Source organism: Fulmarus glacialis, unplaced genomic scaffold (genome assembly GCF_000690835.1).
Source record: "Fulmarus glacialis isolate BGI_N327 unplaced genomic scaffold, ASM69083v1 scaffold41474, whole genome shotgun sequence".
In the NCBI taxonomy this organism is placed as follows: domain Eukaryota; kingdom Metazoa; phylum Chordata; class Aves; order Procellariiformes; family Procellariidae; genus Fulmarus; species Fulmarus glacialis.
This window is the reverse complement of record NW_009210640.1, coordinates 1-17,384: the sequence shown is the minus strand read 5'-3', so window position 1 is coordinate 17,384 and position 17,384 is coordinate 1. Positions and strand designations below refer to the sequence as shown.

The 17,384-nt window shown below is 36.1% G+C and overlaps 1 protein-coding gene across 1 annotated transcript; it reads left to right on the top strand.

Annotated features, from left to right (window-relative positions):
- Positions 1-860: 860 nt before the first annotated feature.
- LOC104076392 (TBC1 domain family member 23) lies at positions 861-13,347 on the top strand. Its single transcript, XM_009577234.1, has 8 exons — positions 861-1,031; positions 1,251-1,293; positions 2,020-2,129; positions 2,794-2,936; positions 7,275-7,363; positions 10,265-10,400; positions 11,577-11,771; positions 13,021-13,347. The coding sequence occupies exons 1-8, from the start codon at positions 861-863 to the stop codon at positions 13,100-13,102; spliced, it is 969 nt and encodes a 322-aa protein (XP_009575529.1). The 3' UTR covers positions 13,103-13,347.
- The last annotated feature ends 4,037 nt before the right edge of the window (positions 13,348-17,384 follow it).

Genomic DNA, 17,384 nt, shown 5'->3' with positions numbered 1-17,384 from the left:
ATTATTATTTATTAAAGCACTGGCTCTAGGAGAACCCCAGTTAAAATTCCAGTTGACTTACTGATGGCTAGGTTGTGTACTTGTTACTTTGTACTTCGTAATTTAATCCAGTGTAAAGGCTGAGAATTCCTCCTCCCCTTTCTCCCCCCCCATCCAGTTACAGGTCCATGTTTCCTTATTAATTTAAGTAAGTGCCTTCCCCACCAGAGCAGGTTAAAATTTCAGCTGTATTTAGAAAGTCTTTGTTTCTCCATCTCTTTCATATAGCCACTCATTGTTTTTGAATGCATAATAGGCCTTCAGGGGACCACAGCCTTAACTTTTTGAGAGTACTAAGAATCCCAGGTATCTCCTTGTACTCCTGATTGTAATTTTTTTTCCAAATCTTGATAAGTAAATGAGAAAAAGCTTAGTGGGCGGACAACAAGGGGAAGACCTTACTAGCACCTAGAAATTCTAGGTGTTAAAGGGTTTCAAAACTGCAAAGTTTGAACGTGTTGTGCTCAAGTATATGTAAATATGGAAATCAGTCCCTCAGCCATATTGCCAACTTAATGCAATATGAAAGTTGCAAAGACTTTTTCCACTGTTATTTGGTGTCTGCAAAAATAAACTAACAAATGTTAGCTGCATTTCTTTCCTGGGGAGAGGAAGGTGGAGTGAGGAAGAAAAGGACCATTCCCATGGTAACATGAGGTCTGGGTCAGGCTGTCTTTTTTGTGTGTGGGTGTCTTATACAGTGCTGATGTTGCTTTGTTTCTGCTCAACAAATTATAACATTTTCAAAGTTTGTATCTTTTCACAAGTTGTGTTTCAGTATGTTGGTGTCAAACAGCACTTTTTGTTTGTTCATTCCACAGATGCTTCAAAACCCATCAGAATTTGCACAGTCTGTAAAATCCCTATTAGAAGCACAAAAACAATCTATTGAGTCTGGCTCCATAGCTGGTGGGGAACATCTCTGCTTCATGGGAAGTGGCAGGGAAGAAGAAGATATGTATATGAACATGGTGCTAGCACACTTCTTACAGGTACAGCTAAATTGCTGTTGGTTTTAATAGCTGAAATAAAGTGTGTCTGCACATATCATTGATACTAAATGGCAAAATATTTTCCCCTTAAAATCTTAACTGTTTTTTACATTACTCAAGTTTACAGTTTTTATGAAATTAACCCATGTTTCATTATCATGCTTGCAAAACTCGTTCCACAGATTTTTGCTTCAACCAAAAATGTCTTTTCTGTTGCAGAAAAATAAGGAGTATGTAAGCATTGCCAAAGGAGGATTTATGGGTAAGCTTATTAATAATGAGCTTTGGCTTGAGAAAACTTGGTATCTTAATGCTGTTGATATTTTTATTAGGCTTTGGCTAGAAATCAGCTAAATGAATAGCAAATAGGTCTCATTTGTCAGGTTTTTGTTCTGTGTAAGTCAACACTGTGCACTTGCACATTTGTGGTTAGCTGTTATGGCTTACCCACATTTCCAAATGGTGAAAAATTAATACAGGAAGTGGGGAAAGTCCCTCTTTCTTCTAACTTATCATTCTTGATGTTTAGCCTCTGTAGATTGCAGATCCATATGAAGATGCTACTTCATAATTACTATTAATTATTGTTGTGTTTTCTTAAATCATCCATTCATAATTCTGCAGTTTATGTTGCTGGAATCAATCAGGCTCTACAACCGTGGAGAGATCTGTGCTACAATATTGAGTATAGAGGCGTTAGTAGTCAGTATGTGGAGTGTCATAACAGCTATCTTTAGGATCAAATCAGTGATTTATTTTTAGTTGCTGCAGTATTTTAACTATTTTCTTTAGGAAAATAAAGATTATCCTAATGCCTTTGTACTACTGAAAGAAAAGCCAGGGATTATTATAGTGGTATCTGAATTTATCTGTTTTATTAAATCATGTGGAGCAAAAATTATTACTGATTAATCTTGGATATACAGTATTTTCATCAACAGACTAATTCCAGTGTAGTTCTGAATGTTTTTTAATGGCCTTTTAACAGCCCTCCAGCAGCACTTAGCAGATATCAATGTGGAAGGACCAGAAAATGGATATGGCCACTGGATTGCTAGTACCTCAGGCTCAAGAAGTAGCATAAACTCCTCTGTTGATGTAAGTGAATTTTAAGCTCAAGTGGTATAGTGGGATGGGAGCCACAGGTGTACTGAATTTTTTTCTTCATATTCCTCATACTGTTCTGTAAAGTGCATTACTGCAAGTCATGATTGTTTTCTGTTGTGTGTTTAATTTAAACTATATGCACTGTCTAGTCACCTAAACATTTTTATCCTCTTGAGAGGAAGAGCTTGTAGAGAAGAACTTGCTGTAGTCGTTCTCCAGCAGAATATATGTAATGGACAATTCTTTTCCTGGCTTTTCTTCGCTCTGAGAATAAATTACTATGAAACTGGCATACAGTTTCATGGGAAAGCTCAAGATTGTCTCTTTTCTATAGCTGATAGATTGTACATAGAATATGGCTTTTAATTTTGATACAATTTATCATTAATAGAATTCCTTCCTCTCTAGATTTTCGAAGCAGAGTGCTCAGTAATAAGGTTTGTTAAGCTTGCTTTATTGGATCATCTTTACCTCAGACACATATCGTTGCTGTCATTTGATAGAACTCTAAAAGAATACTTAATGCTGTAATTAATGTTCTACCGAGTACCAAAAAATAGATTACTATTTTATAGTCTGTCTCCTTTCTTAACAAACTGGAGATGAAATAACATTATTTTTATATGATTAATCCTGAGAGGAGTTACTTTTACAGGGTGATTCTCCTAATGGTTCAAGTGATGGAAAAGGAGTAAAGTCCCTGGTGAATAAAATGACGGTTGCTTTGAAGACTAAATCTGTGAATGTGAAAGAAAAAGTTATTAGTTTTATTGAAAACACATCCACTCCAGTGGACAGGTGCGTCATTTATATCTCACTGTGAATTAGCAGTGAGGAGTGACTTCCCATTTCAGGTGGCTGTTTTGTAAATGTGAAGACTGTGCTAATTAGGAACAAAAGTTATCTTCCGGTTTAAGCTTTTAGATTTCCTACCCCTACCCTCCTCACAATTTTATCATGACACAGTAAGCCTACTGTGCTGCCTTAGTATTGCAAGGCCAGTGTGAGCAGTCTTTTCTCTTGAATGTTTATCTAGAATTCGTCACTGCATGGTTAGTTTGACTTCTTATAATGTGTCGGTTCTGTATTCAGTCTAAAAGACAAGAATGATTTCACTTTTATTTCAGTTCTCCCCGTCCTGACTCTAATGGAATGGGTGAATAACAGAAGGATTCTGGACAGGGTTTTTTGTTTGGTTGGGTTTGTTCTGTTTTGTTTTTTTTACTGCCCCATCTTTTCAACTGAGGTTAACTTTTTTGAAGATCTTGATTTTTCAAGTCCTGATGTAAAGCTGCTTTTCAAACCCAGAATCCACTCTTATTCATTTTTTGTATCTTCAGGTGGACCTGGGAACGAGAATGTGCTAACATGTTAAAAGACACTTTCAAAGCTAGAAGTCATCATTCCAAATACTTAACTAGATAAAAGGATAACAGCTTTCATCTGTCAAAGCTTTAATTGAATAGCCTATTTTAGAGCTCTTTAAAATGCAGTCTTTGGAGTTGTATGTTGCTAAGACATTGGTATTCAAGAATTTTACAGAGCTAGTGTTTGTTTGATAGCAGGATTTAAAATACATGCCAAACGAACAGTAGTTTTTAGTAGTCTTGTAACTAATCAAAAGGTTGTTACTTCTTTTTGTGTTGGAAAATTATTTTTTAAATTATTTTTATTGTTTCACAATTAGAGGCAAAAAATTCTTAAATAGCACTTGGTAGTAGCTTTTGTTGTGTGAAGAATTCAAGTAAGCTTATATGTAAGCCATACATAGCATGAAAAATGCATCTTTTAGTAGAATTTTTACAAATATTTCTTTACCTCATGGCTAGCTGTTATTAAGCATTGCTTTTATTTATAAGCATCCTCCTTGAAGAAGATACATTGCCAATATAGAGCATTTCAGTTATTTATCTAGATTTTTCCTTTAAACTTTTTTTTTTTAATTCTTTTGTTCTGTCCTCTGCCCCAATGTACTGTAGAATACCTTTCAATATTCCCTGGCCAGACAGAGCAAGCCTGGAGCGGTAAGCTTGACAATTAAGCAGTCTGACTAAAACCACCTTTGTTGTATTTAGCATGGCATCGCAGTATTTGTAAGCATTGGTTACACTGACAAAATTGCTCGCATGTTTTTATATTAATTTAGGGTTTTTGAATATATTAAAGCTATTGGTTTTTACAAGTACTGGTCAGGGGACTAGAGGAAAAGTAATGTATTGGCAGTGCTTTCTTCTCTTAGTTTCTGCTTTGTTATTTCTGTTGTCTTCCTTACTGTTGTGTTTTATGGAATTTTTTTTTTTAACTTGTCATTTCCTATATACATTTTATTTATTTCGCTTGTACTAGTGAAAGACACCAAGAGCAATTACTGAACAACTTATGGCTTAAGGTTTTAACAAGAGAGACTATAACTAAGAAGAGGACTTGTTATAAACTGTTCATAAAGCATCATCTGAGCTTAGCTATAACAGGGAACCAATATAGATACTCTGTCTGGAAATTTGGAATTTTTATGCTTCTCATCACACGGTGATAGAATATGCTGATAGAAACAGAGGTGCTCATTACTGGGAAAAGAAAAATGCTGAGTTAATAAGTAAATATGCCTTGCAACTCTCCCTCATCTTTTTCACATAACTACTGCATTTCACACAAATCTGGAGTCCCTTCACATTTGTCTCAGACTTACTGCCTTATAATTATTTCAGAAATAATTCTTGTGAATTGAGTTTATATAAAATTGCTTGTGATAAATGAAGGACAGCTCATGCATAATGACCTCAGAACTTTGGTTATACTTTAGAAACTCTATGTTATAGCTTTTGATCCTCATAGACTGAAAAGCATGAAGATTGGTGCTGGAAGAATTAATGAAGATTTAAAATACTGTTTGGGTTTTCAAGGATTTTTGACAAGTTCTTCTTTCAAGTAGTTTGCACATACTTTGAGATAGGATTTACCCATGAGCATTACAGAATGGTGTTGTGTCACCAAAACCATTAGTAATGTTAACCAGTATTCTTTAAGAAAAAAAAAAAGTGGGAATATCCCAATAGCACATAATACATTTTGTTAATTTAGAAATCCTAAAGATCATGGGGATTTCTCCCCACATTTTGTTGATCAGTTTTTAGAATCTGGTAAGATAGCGTTAAAATTCCAACTTAAAACACTTGGTGACTGTGTTTGATGACTGAAAGACACTTGAATCTGTATTTGTAACCAAGAATTTTTGATATATTGAGATTATACTTTGGTTATTTTACTTGCTCCTTTCATTCGTATTGCTTATCTCCTTTCATTCGTATTGCTTATCTCCTTTCATTGTGATGATGCAATAATAAATTTGCTCACACTATGGATCAATAGACTATTCTCTTAAAATTGCAGCCCTTAAAAACATGGAATGGCATTCTTTTTCCATCCATTCAATTAGATCCACTTTGTGTTTATCACCAATATATTTCATTTTGCCGGTTTGCCACTAAAGGGAATTGCATTCAATTTGTAACAATGTAATGATGGCCTTCCATGCAAACAGGTTAAAGGAAATTCATTTCTAGCTTAAGATGTTACCAGGTTTTTATAAAGTAGCTTTTTACTTTCTCTTGTCTTGACTAACTTTGATCTATAAACACCAATGAGATCTTCTCTTAAATCCTCTCTGTGTAATTCAATTTTACACTATTTAAATGTGCTGCTTCTTACTGAATTGATTATGTATTACTAAAGCATATTTACAAAAGCCTCCATATAGAAGCACTGCCCTCTTGAATTGTCAGTGTCATTGATGCTTATTGTCTTAAACACTAATGAGCATGTTTTTGTATGTTTATTTTTTGTTTCATTGTAGAATGCATTTCTGGTTTTTTTTTCCTGTTAAACATTTCCTTGTTTTGTCTACGTTAGTAAATTTTAGCTGTAGAAAATGTAGGTTCCTTTTTTAACTTTCAAATACGCTTTCAGGTATACATAAGTACTAGCATACGTGTATGTATTACTAAAGAGGTTGCCTCTCTAGCTTGGTTCTACAGTAGCATGTAAACTGGAGTTTGTGAATACACTTAAAACAGGAACCAGGGCTTATAGTTTCTAGGAAATATGAATAGATGTTATGGGGAGGGAGGTTATAGAAATTGAAATGGGAGAAAGGGACAGGCGTGTTTTGGTTTTGTTTTGTTTTTTTAAACTACTACATGTTGCCAGTTCTAAAGGCTAAAATCATGAACTGTTTATTTTTTTCAGCAATTCCCTATTTTGTGGCTTTCTGAACCCTTAGGTTTTCTCGTATTTTTCAGGTATTCTCAGCAGTTGAGGGCCAGAACTTTTAACATGACAGCTGTGACCATCTAATCTCAGCACTCTGAGCTGGAGCTTTAAAATATCTCAGGATTTGCAAACTGTTACTGTCAAACATTAAGACTCAGTTGTATTTGTGTCATTTAACATGATCTGTAGAAGTAGGTTTAAATGTGATTTTTGAGGTCAATATCTATGCAGAAATCTCAGTGATGCTGGGATTTTAGCAGTAGGAATTGCATGACCAAAGATTTTGAGATTGGGCTCATGCTAGAGAAAGTAATGGATAGGAAGTCAGAGTTCACACTACAGTGAATGGTTTATAATAACCCCACTTTGAAGTGCTTAAGTTATTTTGTTATCTTTTGAGGAATTAACCAGAAAAATGAGCTTCCGGACATGTTAGTTAATAGTCTTCATTTTTCCTCCATCCCAATTTGACATCCTTACAAAGCTGCCCTGACTATCCAGAAATATTTCAGAGTTTCATGCTAGAAACTTCATAGCATGTTGTCAGTTTTCAGGTCTCTAATGTATTTTGTCATTTGAGAAGGTGACCAGAAGTTCTTTTTAAAACAAAGTAGTATTTCTTTGTTTGTTAACAACAGTCAGCCTTGCCAAGTAACTCTGAAATACATGCTTTCACTAACCAAATTGCTTGATGGGTCAGTCACAGCTTCCTTGCAGGCTGCTTTATGAAATTCTCTTGTCCTTATCAGTTGCACAGTTGTGTTTTACATTTTGCTAATATGTCATTATAGGAATCATACCATCAGTTTTAAAATTACTTTTCTTCTCGCGTCCCATGTCCTCTTCTGCCCTTTTCATTGCCAACAGACATGTCAGCAGCAGTGACAGAGTAGGAAAACCCTACCGTGGTGTGAAACCAGTATTCAGCATCGGAGATGAAGAAGAATACGATACTGGTACAGTAGAAGATTTTCCTCTTACCTAGATTAGCTTATTTAGACAAAATTATTAAGTTTGGCTAAATCATAAGAGCGTATTTTACATCTGTCTTACAATATGGCATTTTTCTAGCTATTATCATTGATCATGTTTGTTATGGTGGTGCCTAGGACCAACCAAGAAAGAAGCACCCTCTTTAAATACATAGTAGCAGACTAAATAAAAAAGATTTTGTGGTAGGCACCAAACAGCCAACAGAAAGAAATGGAATCAGATGAATCTAGTGGATCGTTCGTGTTCACTTGTTTTTTCTGTAGTAAATATCTGTTTTTCTACACTGGTCTTGTACGTGTAAACCTGCAATTGTACCTTTATTACTCACAACAGTAAGCAAAATGTAAAGGACCTAGTTTGGCTGATGGATCTCAGGTTGAATCTCTAGTATTGGCAGTTAAGTGTAACCATCTGAATTTCTGAAAATATAGTTGGAGCTAGACTTAAGACTGCATTGAATCTATTAATAATTGATTCATCTTTTGATGTGCATGCAGAATGCTGCAGAAAAAATGTGCAATTTTTCTTTAATTTTTTTATCTAGTTGAAAAATTACAGGCAAAACTGGAACACCACACTTTTCACAAAGGGGTTTTTTTTTTTTTTGAGACTCGTGCTAATGCTAGAATGGTGCAGACCTACTGCTGTCCTGGTTTTGTTCTGGTAGTGTTAGCTCACTCCCAACCATCATCATCTCACAAGTAACAGTTCTGTGACCAAAAGGCATACTCAGCTTCCGTGTGAGAAACAAATGACTAGACTAAGAATCTTTGACCTGGAAAAGAAATAATTTAGGAAGATTAATGAAAGAGATTCATAGGATCTGGAGTTGTTTAAATAAGATTGATAACAAACAGTTGATCATTGTTTGTCTGCTATAAGAATTGGGAAGGAGCAAAATGAAACTATCAGGCAGAAGCTTTAACACTAACAAGATACTTCTCCAAATGCCATGTAATTAAGTTTGCACAGTTCTTTGAGCATCCATAATAGTGTTTGGCAAAGTCTATATGGTTTCAGAAAACCAGGTCCTCAAAGACAAATTGTCTAGAACATATTTTCAGTAATGGTTGTTTGCTAATTTCTATCTACATTTGCTTTTAAAAGCACTATTAGACTCAGTAAGTAAGCAGAATTACTGCAGTGATTTGAATAAGCAAAGCCAACACATATGAAGTGAAATGTATGTTATTTTGGTACACAAGAATGCAAAAAGTGAACCTGTTTCTGTAAAATTGTTTTGTGAAGTTTTAATGGGCTTTTTGTAGTAAAAAAATGTAATCAGCTATAATAATTGCAACCTGCTCTAGATGGCCCTCCTTGAGTAGGAGAGTTGGACCAGATGACCTCCAGAGGTCCCTTCCATCCTCAACTGTTTTATGATTTTGTGAAATGAGGATAGATTTTGTTCCATTCCTTTCAATTTCATAATGTATTTTTTCAGTGAAAACCTTTTCAGAAGTGTGGCTATAATTCTGAATTGCTTTGAAATAAATAGTTTAACAAAGTGTAGAAAACTGGCTTTGAAAAAGACACTTTAAAGAGGTGTCCTTCAAAGTTATTTCTGGGAGTAATTTCTATGGTTTTAATATAGTTCATGTTTTAGATAACTAGATTGCTTAAATTCTTCTAATGTAGCACCAAAATTACTACGTAAACATAATCACCATATTTAGACATTGAAACAGTATTTTGCAACTAAGTGATAACACTTGCAGGAGTTTTGGGTGTTTCACGGAGGTCTGTGCTGAAAATTTTGGTTTTGAGTGTGTTCTTAAATATCCTTAGAAAAGGAGGTGAACCCAAAGACAACAATTTTTGCTAATGACCCAAGGTTATTCAAAATACCAAGGACAGACTGAAGAATTGCAGGAGTCTTTTGCTAGTCTGAGTGACCAGGCAATAAAATGGCACATGAAATTCAGTGTGAATTAATGTGAGGTGAGAAAGATGTGAAAAAAAACAGTTCTAGTTTCAGATACAAAATAGGAGACTGATTTGGCTGTGTCCAGGAGCAGTAGGTTTATAATAGGTTTATAAGTGCTCATTAGCAATCAGAAAAGCAAATCAAATGCTATGAATTATAAGGAAAGGAACAGAGAATAAACCAGAGGTCATTATGTCAGTGTATAAACCTATGGTTTATATATTGTGTGTCTATATTGTGTCTTTATATTGTGTATAAACCTATAGTTTGTGTGTCTATATTGTGTGTCTTGATCCTCTACCTCAGAAACAATGTGTTTGAACAGGAGAAGGTTCAGAGAGGGGTAAGAAGGGTGAGGAAAGTTGTGAAATGGCTTTCACAACAGGCATAACTGAATATTAGAACTTTTGTTATGTGGAATAGGCAATTTAGGGGAGGAAAAGTGGCCCACAAAAATAATGCCTAGTCTGGAAAGGGATCAACAGATGTTTACTTCTTCTTGTACAAGAAACTAGAAGCCACAAGAGAATGTTTTCCTGGAATGTAGTTGACATGTTTTTGTTACTCTTTGCCAAAAGATACAGGTGTCGTAGATGCAAGAAGTTTACATGGCTTCAGGGAAAGTCTGGACAAGTCCATGTAAAAGAGATCTATTCAACTTTACTGAATGGACAAATCAAACCAGCCTAAGAAATCCCCTGAGCTGAAAATAGTTGTCTGCTGAGAGAGAATTAAAAGAGAAATATCAGATATGCATGCCTTTTTCTTTCTTCCCTCTGAACAATTATTTATGGACACTCTTGGGAGCTAGGTGGACCTTGGTTTGAACCAGTGTAACTACTATGGGTTTACGTGAGTTGAAAAGTTGTCTGATGTTGTGTGAAAATATTTTCTTTTTTTTTTTTTTTTTTTTTTTTACCACCTCCCTTCATAATAGATGAAATTGATAGCTCCTCAATGTCAGATGATGATCGAAAAGAGGTTGTCAACATCCAGACATGGATAAATAAACCTGATGTGAAGTATAACTTCGCCTGTAATGAAGTAAAAGAAAATGGACATATGTTTCCCAGGTACTGGAATTAGTCCTAAGCTTAATGAAAATGTCTGTCTTGATACACATTTAAAAAAAAAAAATACTGGGCAATTAAGTTATACTTGATATTAAACTAGGAAATGAAGGTGCGAAACAACCGAGAACAAAATGTTACCACTATATTTGGATTCTTATATTTGCAGTGTTATAGAATGGTAATTATATACAAAACCTAGTATGAAGTTTTGCTTTGCAAAACAAGATAGTAAGAAAAATATTCTCAGTATACATAGCTTATTTTTCAAGACCCGTGTACCTGTGGCTCTGGTTTTTCTTGTCTACTTGGCTCTGTGCCTTGTACTACACACTCATCTTGCCCCTAAGATTCAGTGACCTTGTTAATGCTGCAAGAGCAGAACATGGTACTTGCTGTATCTTGGCTTCCCCAAAGAGTACAAATCCTGTTGAATCTGGATAACAGAAAATTATGATAGGCTTTCTCTTGCATTATGGTCTGTTCTTGTCTTTTATTAATAATTTTATTTTCCCATTAGATTTCTTTTATATGGTGTATGATTAGTAACCTGTCGTAGTATCATTTCTCAAACTGAATTGGAACTCAACTAGTGTTTTCCCACCACTAGTTGAACATGCATTCCTTCCATGAAGAAAGCAAAAGTGGGTCTTGAACTGAGCTGGCAGGTCAGCATCTCTATGTTAGTGCTTGTACAGTGATTGACCATCATGGAGTGCCAGCACGTCCTGATAACTTAGGTCTGATGCTCCACATGTAGAGTTGCCGCTCTGTAGATGGAGGGATGGGGTTAGGGTATGATTGAAGGATGAAAGAGAGAGGCTGGAGACATTTTCCTTACTCTGTGCGTGGGCTGGCATAGTACTGGTGGTTGTGATCTTTGTTGATAGCACTCATGGCTGTTGCGTTGAGGTGGTGATGTTAACTGCTCACTTTTTGTATGCTGTTGAGGATGCCATGCTTGTTTTTGAAATGGCTATGATACAGTACTCAAAGAAAATCTGAAGTATTTTGCAGACTTTTCTAAAGTACAGATTTTAAGTCTTAAAACTCTTTCTTAGATTTGGCAACTGTTTTATTTAGCTCTCTCCATGTAGCTTATTTGTAGAATTTAACTTTCTAAATAGCTGATATTTAGTTCATTAGCAAATTTCATTTGTATTTTTCTTTTTCTTCAAGTCATCTCCTAGTAACAGCAACTCATATGTACTGTTTGAGAGAGATTCCATCGCGAAAGGGACTGGCTTACATACAGTCTCGACAGGCACTCAACTCTGTAGTCAAAATCACATCAAAGAAGAAACACCCGGAACTGATCACGTTTAAATATGGAAATAGCAATACTTCAGGCATAGAAATTTTGGCAGTTGAAAGGTAAGCCATCTCAGTAGCAGAGGTGTAAGTAGTAATGATATACAGAAAGCTGTCAACTGGAAATCAAGGGCATGCTGTAATTCCCAGAATTCAGTTCAAAAGTAAAGTTTTTATTTAGAAATAGGTAATTCAGATGTGAACTAGAAAAAAGATCTGCCAGCAGAATGAGGATAGTTACAAGACCCAGCAGAGAGGAACTCCATGGTCTGCAATGACAGTTGTTGGGAAGGGGATGTGTGCAAGAGGTTTTTTTTTTTTGTAATATGTCTTAAATGAAAATGAAGTGGACAACTATCTGCCCCCTAAAGTATGGATTTGTGAAGAGTGGGATTTAAGAGAGTGGTCTTTCTTCTATGGTATCTTTTTTGAGACATCTAACTCTTCCTATGCATTGTACAAGGAGTCCAGAAGCCTAACCTCAAAACTCTGAACCCCTGAAACCTGGTCCCTGAAAGTTAGGTATTGCCTTGCTCGACATTTGCATGCTTAAGACTGGGGGGAAGTCAGAGGGGTGGCTGTATTGGACTGGTGTAGCCTGTTGTTTCTTGGCACCGTTTTAACAAAGTTGCTGACATCAGTTGGAAATTTCCTTGTCCTCTTCCTTGAGGAGAACTGTGTGCAGCGGGTGCTCTGTTTTCACAAGAAGCGGGAGATGAGTTTTCTAGTTAACTAGGGAAGTTGTTCTATGCCTGTTCGCTGCTTAGAATGAAATTAGTTTGGTAGTAGGTCAGACAAAGATAAATTAAAATGTTGCAGAGAACTTTGCTGCTTGTTGAATTACTTCATCACCACCTTGTTGACTGGAGCAAATCCAGAAGATTTATGAAAGGATCATAAATAAATGATCTAGAGCTATCTATAGAAATTTAAAACAAACAAACAAAACACAACAACAACAACAAAACAACAAAAAACCCAAACAAACAAAAAAAGAGGACTGTCATGCTTCAGTCGGACAGTGCTATCTGTAGAGATCTTGAACTGCCTGATCTATACCATTGTCAATTAATTAAGAACTTTTCAGTTCTGTGAAGTACTCCTCAACAGTTCTAAGTTCACAAACAGAAAGTGTTTCATGGTATAAACAGGAAATAAATGTTATTTTCTCAGTAGTTTTTCATTTTAATATATTCCCCTCCTCCTTCCTCCTAGTTTGTGTCAGAGGAAAAATCAAAACAAGAATTACGAAATTGATACTCAAAAATTTTATAGTGAATTAATGATGGCTTTTTCTAATCTTTTTTTTAAGGTATTTGATTCCAAATGCAGGTGATGCTACCAAAGCCATAAAACAACAGATCATGAAAGTATTGGATGCCTTGGAGAGTTAATAACTAAAGACTTTGTAGAGAACAGTTTATAAAGAAGAAGCAACTAAGATACTGTATGCGGACACAAGCTGACTGTTTCCCAACTGAATACTAACTTAAGAGTATTTTTCTGTTTGCTGATGGGAGTGCCTGAGTAGCAGGCTTAAGATAGGGTAAATTATTATCAATTTCTGAACATGATTTTTATTTTTTTTATTATATCTTTTTGTTTTGAAGAAATGTTTATTATAAATGTCAGTTTGTTTAATGCAGCCTTAAGGTGAGCGATCTGCATCTTTGCAAGAGAAGATGCAGCTGGATTCGCATTAAGTGTGTCAAAGGAATGAAGCACTGCCAGATACGGAGAAGCGGTTGAAAACAGAATGGTTTTTAAATTACTGTCCCTTGAAAGTAAAATGTCTCCATTGCCTACAGTCTATAAATTTGATTTTGCCTACTGGGTAGTATCAAGGAGTGATTAAAAACTTAGGTTTATGAGCAGAGCAGATAAAAATCTTAGAAATACTGGTTCCTTCTCACTAAAAATGGTTAAGTCCAGCTTGGGCTGCAGATAAATGGAAAAAATGCAAGCAAGTTGTAAATTTAACTTTTTAAAAAGTCTTATCCACTACTACGTTAAATAATTGGAATTGGTGGTAAGGGTATTTTTAAATACCCAAATGTACTGTGCGCAATAAGCTTTTACTACAGGGTTGTGATTTTTTAATTATGCAAAATTGTACATTTCATAGGTTAAGGCTGTTTCTCTTGTAAAGATGAGTGTGCATTGAAATGGAAGTTAATTCTTCATGGCAGAATATGACAGTTGCAAACAAGTTACCTTGCTCCTCAGAAACAAAATGTCTGAGATAATAATTAGACCTTTAAAAACATTCAGTTCAGCACAGAAGTGAGTATGTGCTGATCGGAGGTGTGTTCAGCAAGAAAATTAACGCACACAAATAAAGTGAAGAGATTCAAGTGCTATGTACCTGTGATAAATGTATTCATTACCTGTTGCCTTCATTGATTCAAGCATTTGTTTATATTCTTTTATCTAACATCTTTTAAATTAATTAATATTTGAGAGGTGGCAACTACGTGATTGTTTATCAGCAGCTTTCCACTTGTTCCAAGAATGGTTCTCTTATTAAAAAGCTCAGTACAGGAATGTCCTTATGGATGAGGCATAGCATCTTTGTAGGCTGATGTGGAAATTACCAAAAACTGTGAAATAAAGATAATAGGGATTAGCTTTGCTGCATGAAGTCTCTTCTGAGTATTTGAATCAAAACCTGTGAATTGGTACATCATCAGGAGGTAAAATAAATTAAACTGACCTTTATAAAAAACAGTTATTCTAAGTTCTTTTACTAGGAATCAAGCTAGGGCACCTTAATTCCGGAACTAATTCCTTTTTTTTTTTTCTTCTTAGTATCTGAGTAAACACCAATAGAACTTGAACTGTTGAAGATATTTGCATGAAATTGCACCTGGGCCAATGCTCATGTATTTATAGTTTTGCCCAGCAGCTGTTGTATTACATTTTCCTCTTCCTACTCACTTCTGAAAATATCCTGAAAATATCCTGAAGAGTCTCTGACTCTGTGCCTACTTTAGCAATGAGATTTTTTTCATGTAAAGATGTTTGTGTTACTGTTTATAAACTACAGTTGTAAATAAACCAGTACAATTTGAACATAACTTGTTCTGTCAGAAGGCATTAAGTTGCATACTGTTGCATACTGTGTGAATTCTCTGAATCAATTAACAGTTTTTCCTAAAGGTATTTTGTAAATGGAAGTGAATTTGATCTTCAGAGTTAAAGAAGTTGATTATGGATCATAGGGAGCTACTGTCACTGACATCTTAATGTAAGTATATTGGAATTTAGACTAATTTCATTAAACACTTTCGGTTGAGCCATAGTAAGCATATAGAAAGATCAAAATGAGTTAACAAATAGTCAAATAATAGAGAGGGTCTCTGCATAAATTCCACATTCTCAGCATCATATTTTTATATTATGAAAATGTGGACAAAATGATACAACACATTTCTGCTAGTTATTGGGGGAGAGAATTGTGAACATGATTTGGGGGGAATTGAGAAATAGTTATTTCATGTGTCACTGAAGTATTTAAAGTGATATCTTGAATCTAATTACTTGTAGTGAAAAGTACACTCTGTTAAACAGGTGTATTTGGGCATTAAATATGGAAAGTGGGTAATGTGTATGCTTCTCTGTGAGGACAACAAATAGAGACCTTTTAGATCTACAGTGAGTAAAGCTACAGTAAGTCAGTTCTTTAATCTATTCTGTGTAGAAATGTATAATCCAAGCCATTAAGAGGTTAATTATTTGTAATTTTTAAGGCAGCGTGCAAGTTATCAACAGACTCCTTATCTCACAAAGCTCGGTCCAAACTGTGAATAATTTCAATGGTGTTTTACACAGCTCTACCCACAATTTAAAGGCTACTTTTGCCTCATAGTGTATGTATCTGTAGTTAGTATGTTTGCTACAAAACTTGTATTGCTAAGCAGAAATTCCAATTACAGTACTGGAGTGACAGTTTTTGAAAAGAAAAATCAAAATAGTCAATATGCTACTTCCTGTCCCTTTCATCTTCAGGGAATTTTAAAAAATTATTTACCAGAGGTTTGCAGGCTCCTGTTTTGTTTGCATGCACTGCTGTCTGTGTTGTTGAATATAAGATGACAGCTGCTATGTTGCAGGGTTTTTAATTTTCATTTTTCTTTATTTTGGTGATAGAAATGAGGTCTGTAGCATGAAAGAAACACTTTTCAGAGTAAGCTTTCCTACCAAATGGAAGCTCTTACCGTTGTGTTTAATAGCCAGGGTCAGTGCTTCTGTGTGAGAATTTGTGCAGAACTTCACAAGTGTTATCCATCAAAAATACTCTGACTGTGGAGATGCAGTTTTTATTACATTGCCTTCTCCATATGTAGGTAAAGATTAATTGCTGCTCTTTCAGTTTAGTTCCTGTTAGGCCTTACACCTGGATCTCGGCAGTTTTTGTAGCTTTTTCTTCCAACTGCATTTCAGTTGTAGTTTCAAAACTTTTGATACTGTCAAATAACCTTTTCAACACAGGCGTAGTCTACTGAGTGGCTGAAAAGTTTCTCCTTTTTGGGAAGGAGGGGCGTGATAGTATGCAACTTGTTCTTTTGCGTGTATTTAGTGCTTTTGGATCTTGTTATTTTGAAACTTGAAAAATACACTGTATCTCTCTGAACCATGGGAAACAGTGGATTTTTAGCCTGTGCTTTTTGCCTGGAAGGGATGATACTGCTTCACTGCTTATTCTCTTTCTTATTTTGTGCTCTGTCCTAAACCTCATGTGAATTCAGGAGACAGCCGTTCTTTGCACCTGGAGCCCAGCAAAGTGTGCTGTTCAAAAAAAAAAAAAAAAAAAAAAGGTAGTTCATATATGCTGTTTCCACTACCATGGGCATGTGTAAAAGGGAGGGAGCTCTACCAAAGTGCTGCTGCATTCCCTCCTCATCTGCAGTTGCCCACTGTTGGTAATTCTGCCATCCTTTAGCTTGCTCAGTTTGGATTGAGCTGTTCCCCTTAATGTTCCAAGGGGCAGATTGAACAGTTTTTCTGTTGAAGGAAGGTTTGTAACTGCTGCATGCAGTGGTGGTTGTGCACTTCCCATTCTTTATCCCTCGGCACATGTTTCCTGAAAGTGGCTTCAGCCCAATGTGTGTAAGAGAGGGATCACCCTGGGTTACCCACTTTGTCCTTTCTGCTGTCATTTGCTTTCATCTTGCAGAGATACTCTTGCATGAGAAATACTGTGCAAGGGATGCCAGCCTCTAAACAACCTGAATCTGCAGTTCTACAAACAGATTGTAAAATATACACGAGGCAGCAACGTTCTGTGTTGGTAACGGGGAGCACTCGGCGTTCAAAGCTAGCAATAAAAACAGCATGGCAGTTAGCGTATTGGTTTCTACCTTAGAAAATGCTGTTCTTGTAAAAGAAGGTGGCGATGGGGACGTGCTAGGTGACCGAGTTATCTGTAAACGGGTACAGATCTCTTGGGACGAGCCCTTAACAAATACAGGGCTGCCACGGATCGCGTGGGGCTGGGAAGATGCGATGTCGGCGCCTCGACTTTGCGCCGAGCACCCAGACGTTTAGCTGCACGGCTGCGTTTTTGCCGGGTGCGGAATGGGCACTGGAGGAGTACTCCCAGCGCCCTGCCACCCGCTGGGGTGACGCCGGGGGAAAGGCTCAGCAGCGGTTCGGGCTTGGGATGATTCATCCCCT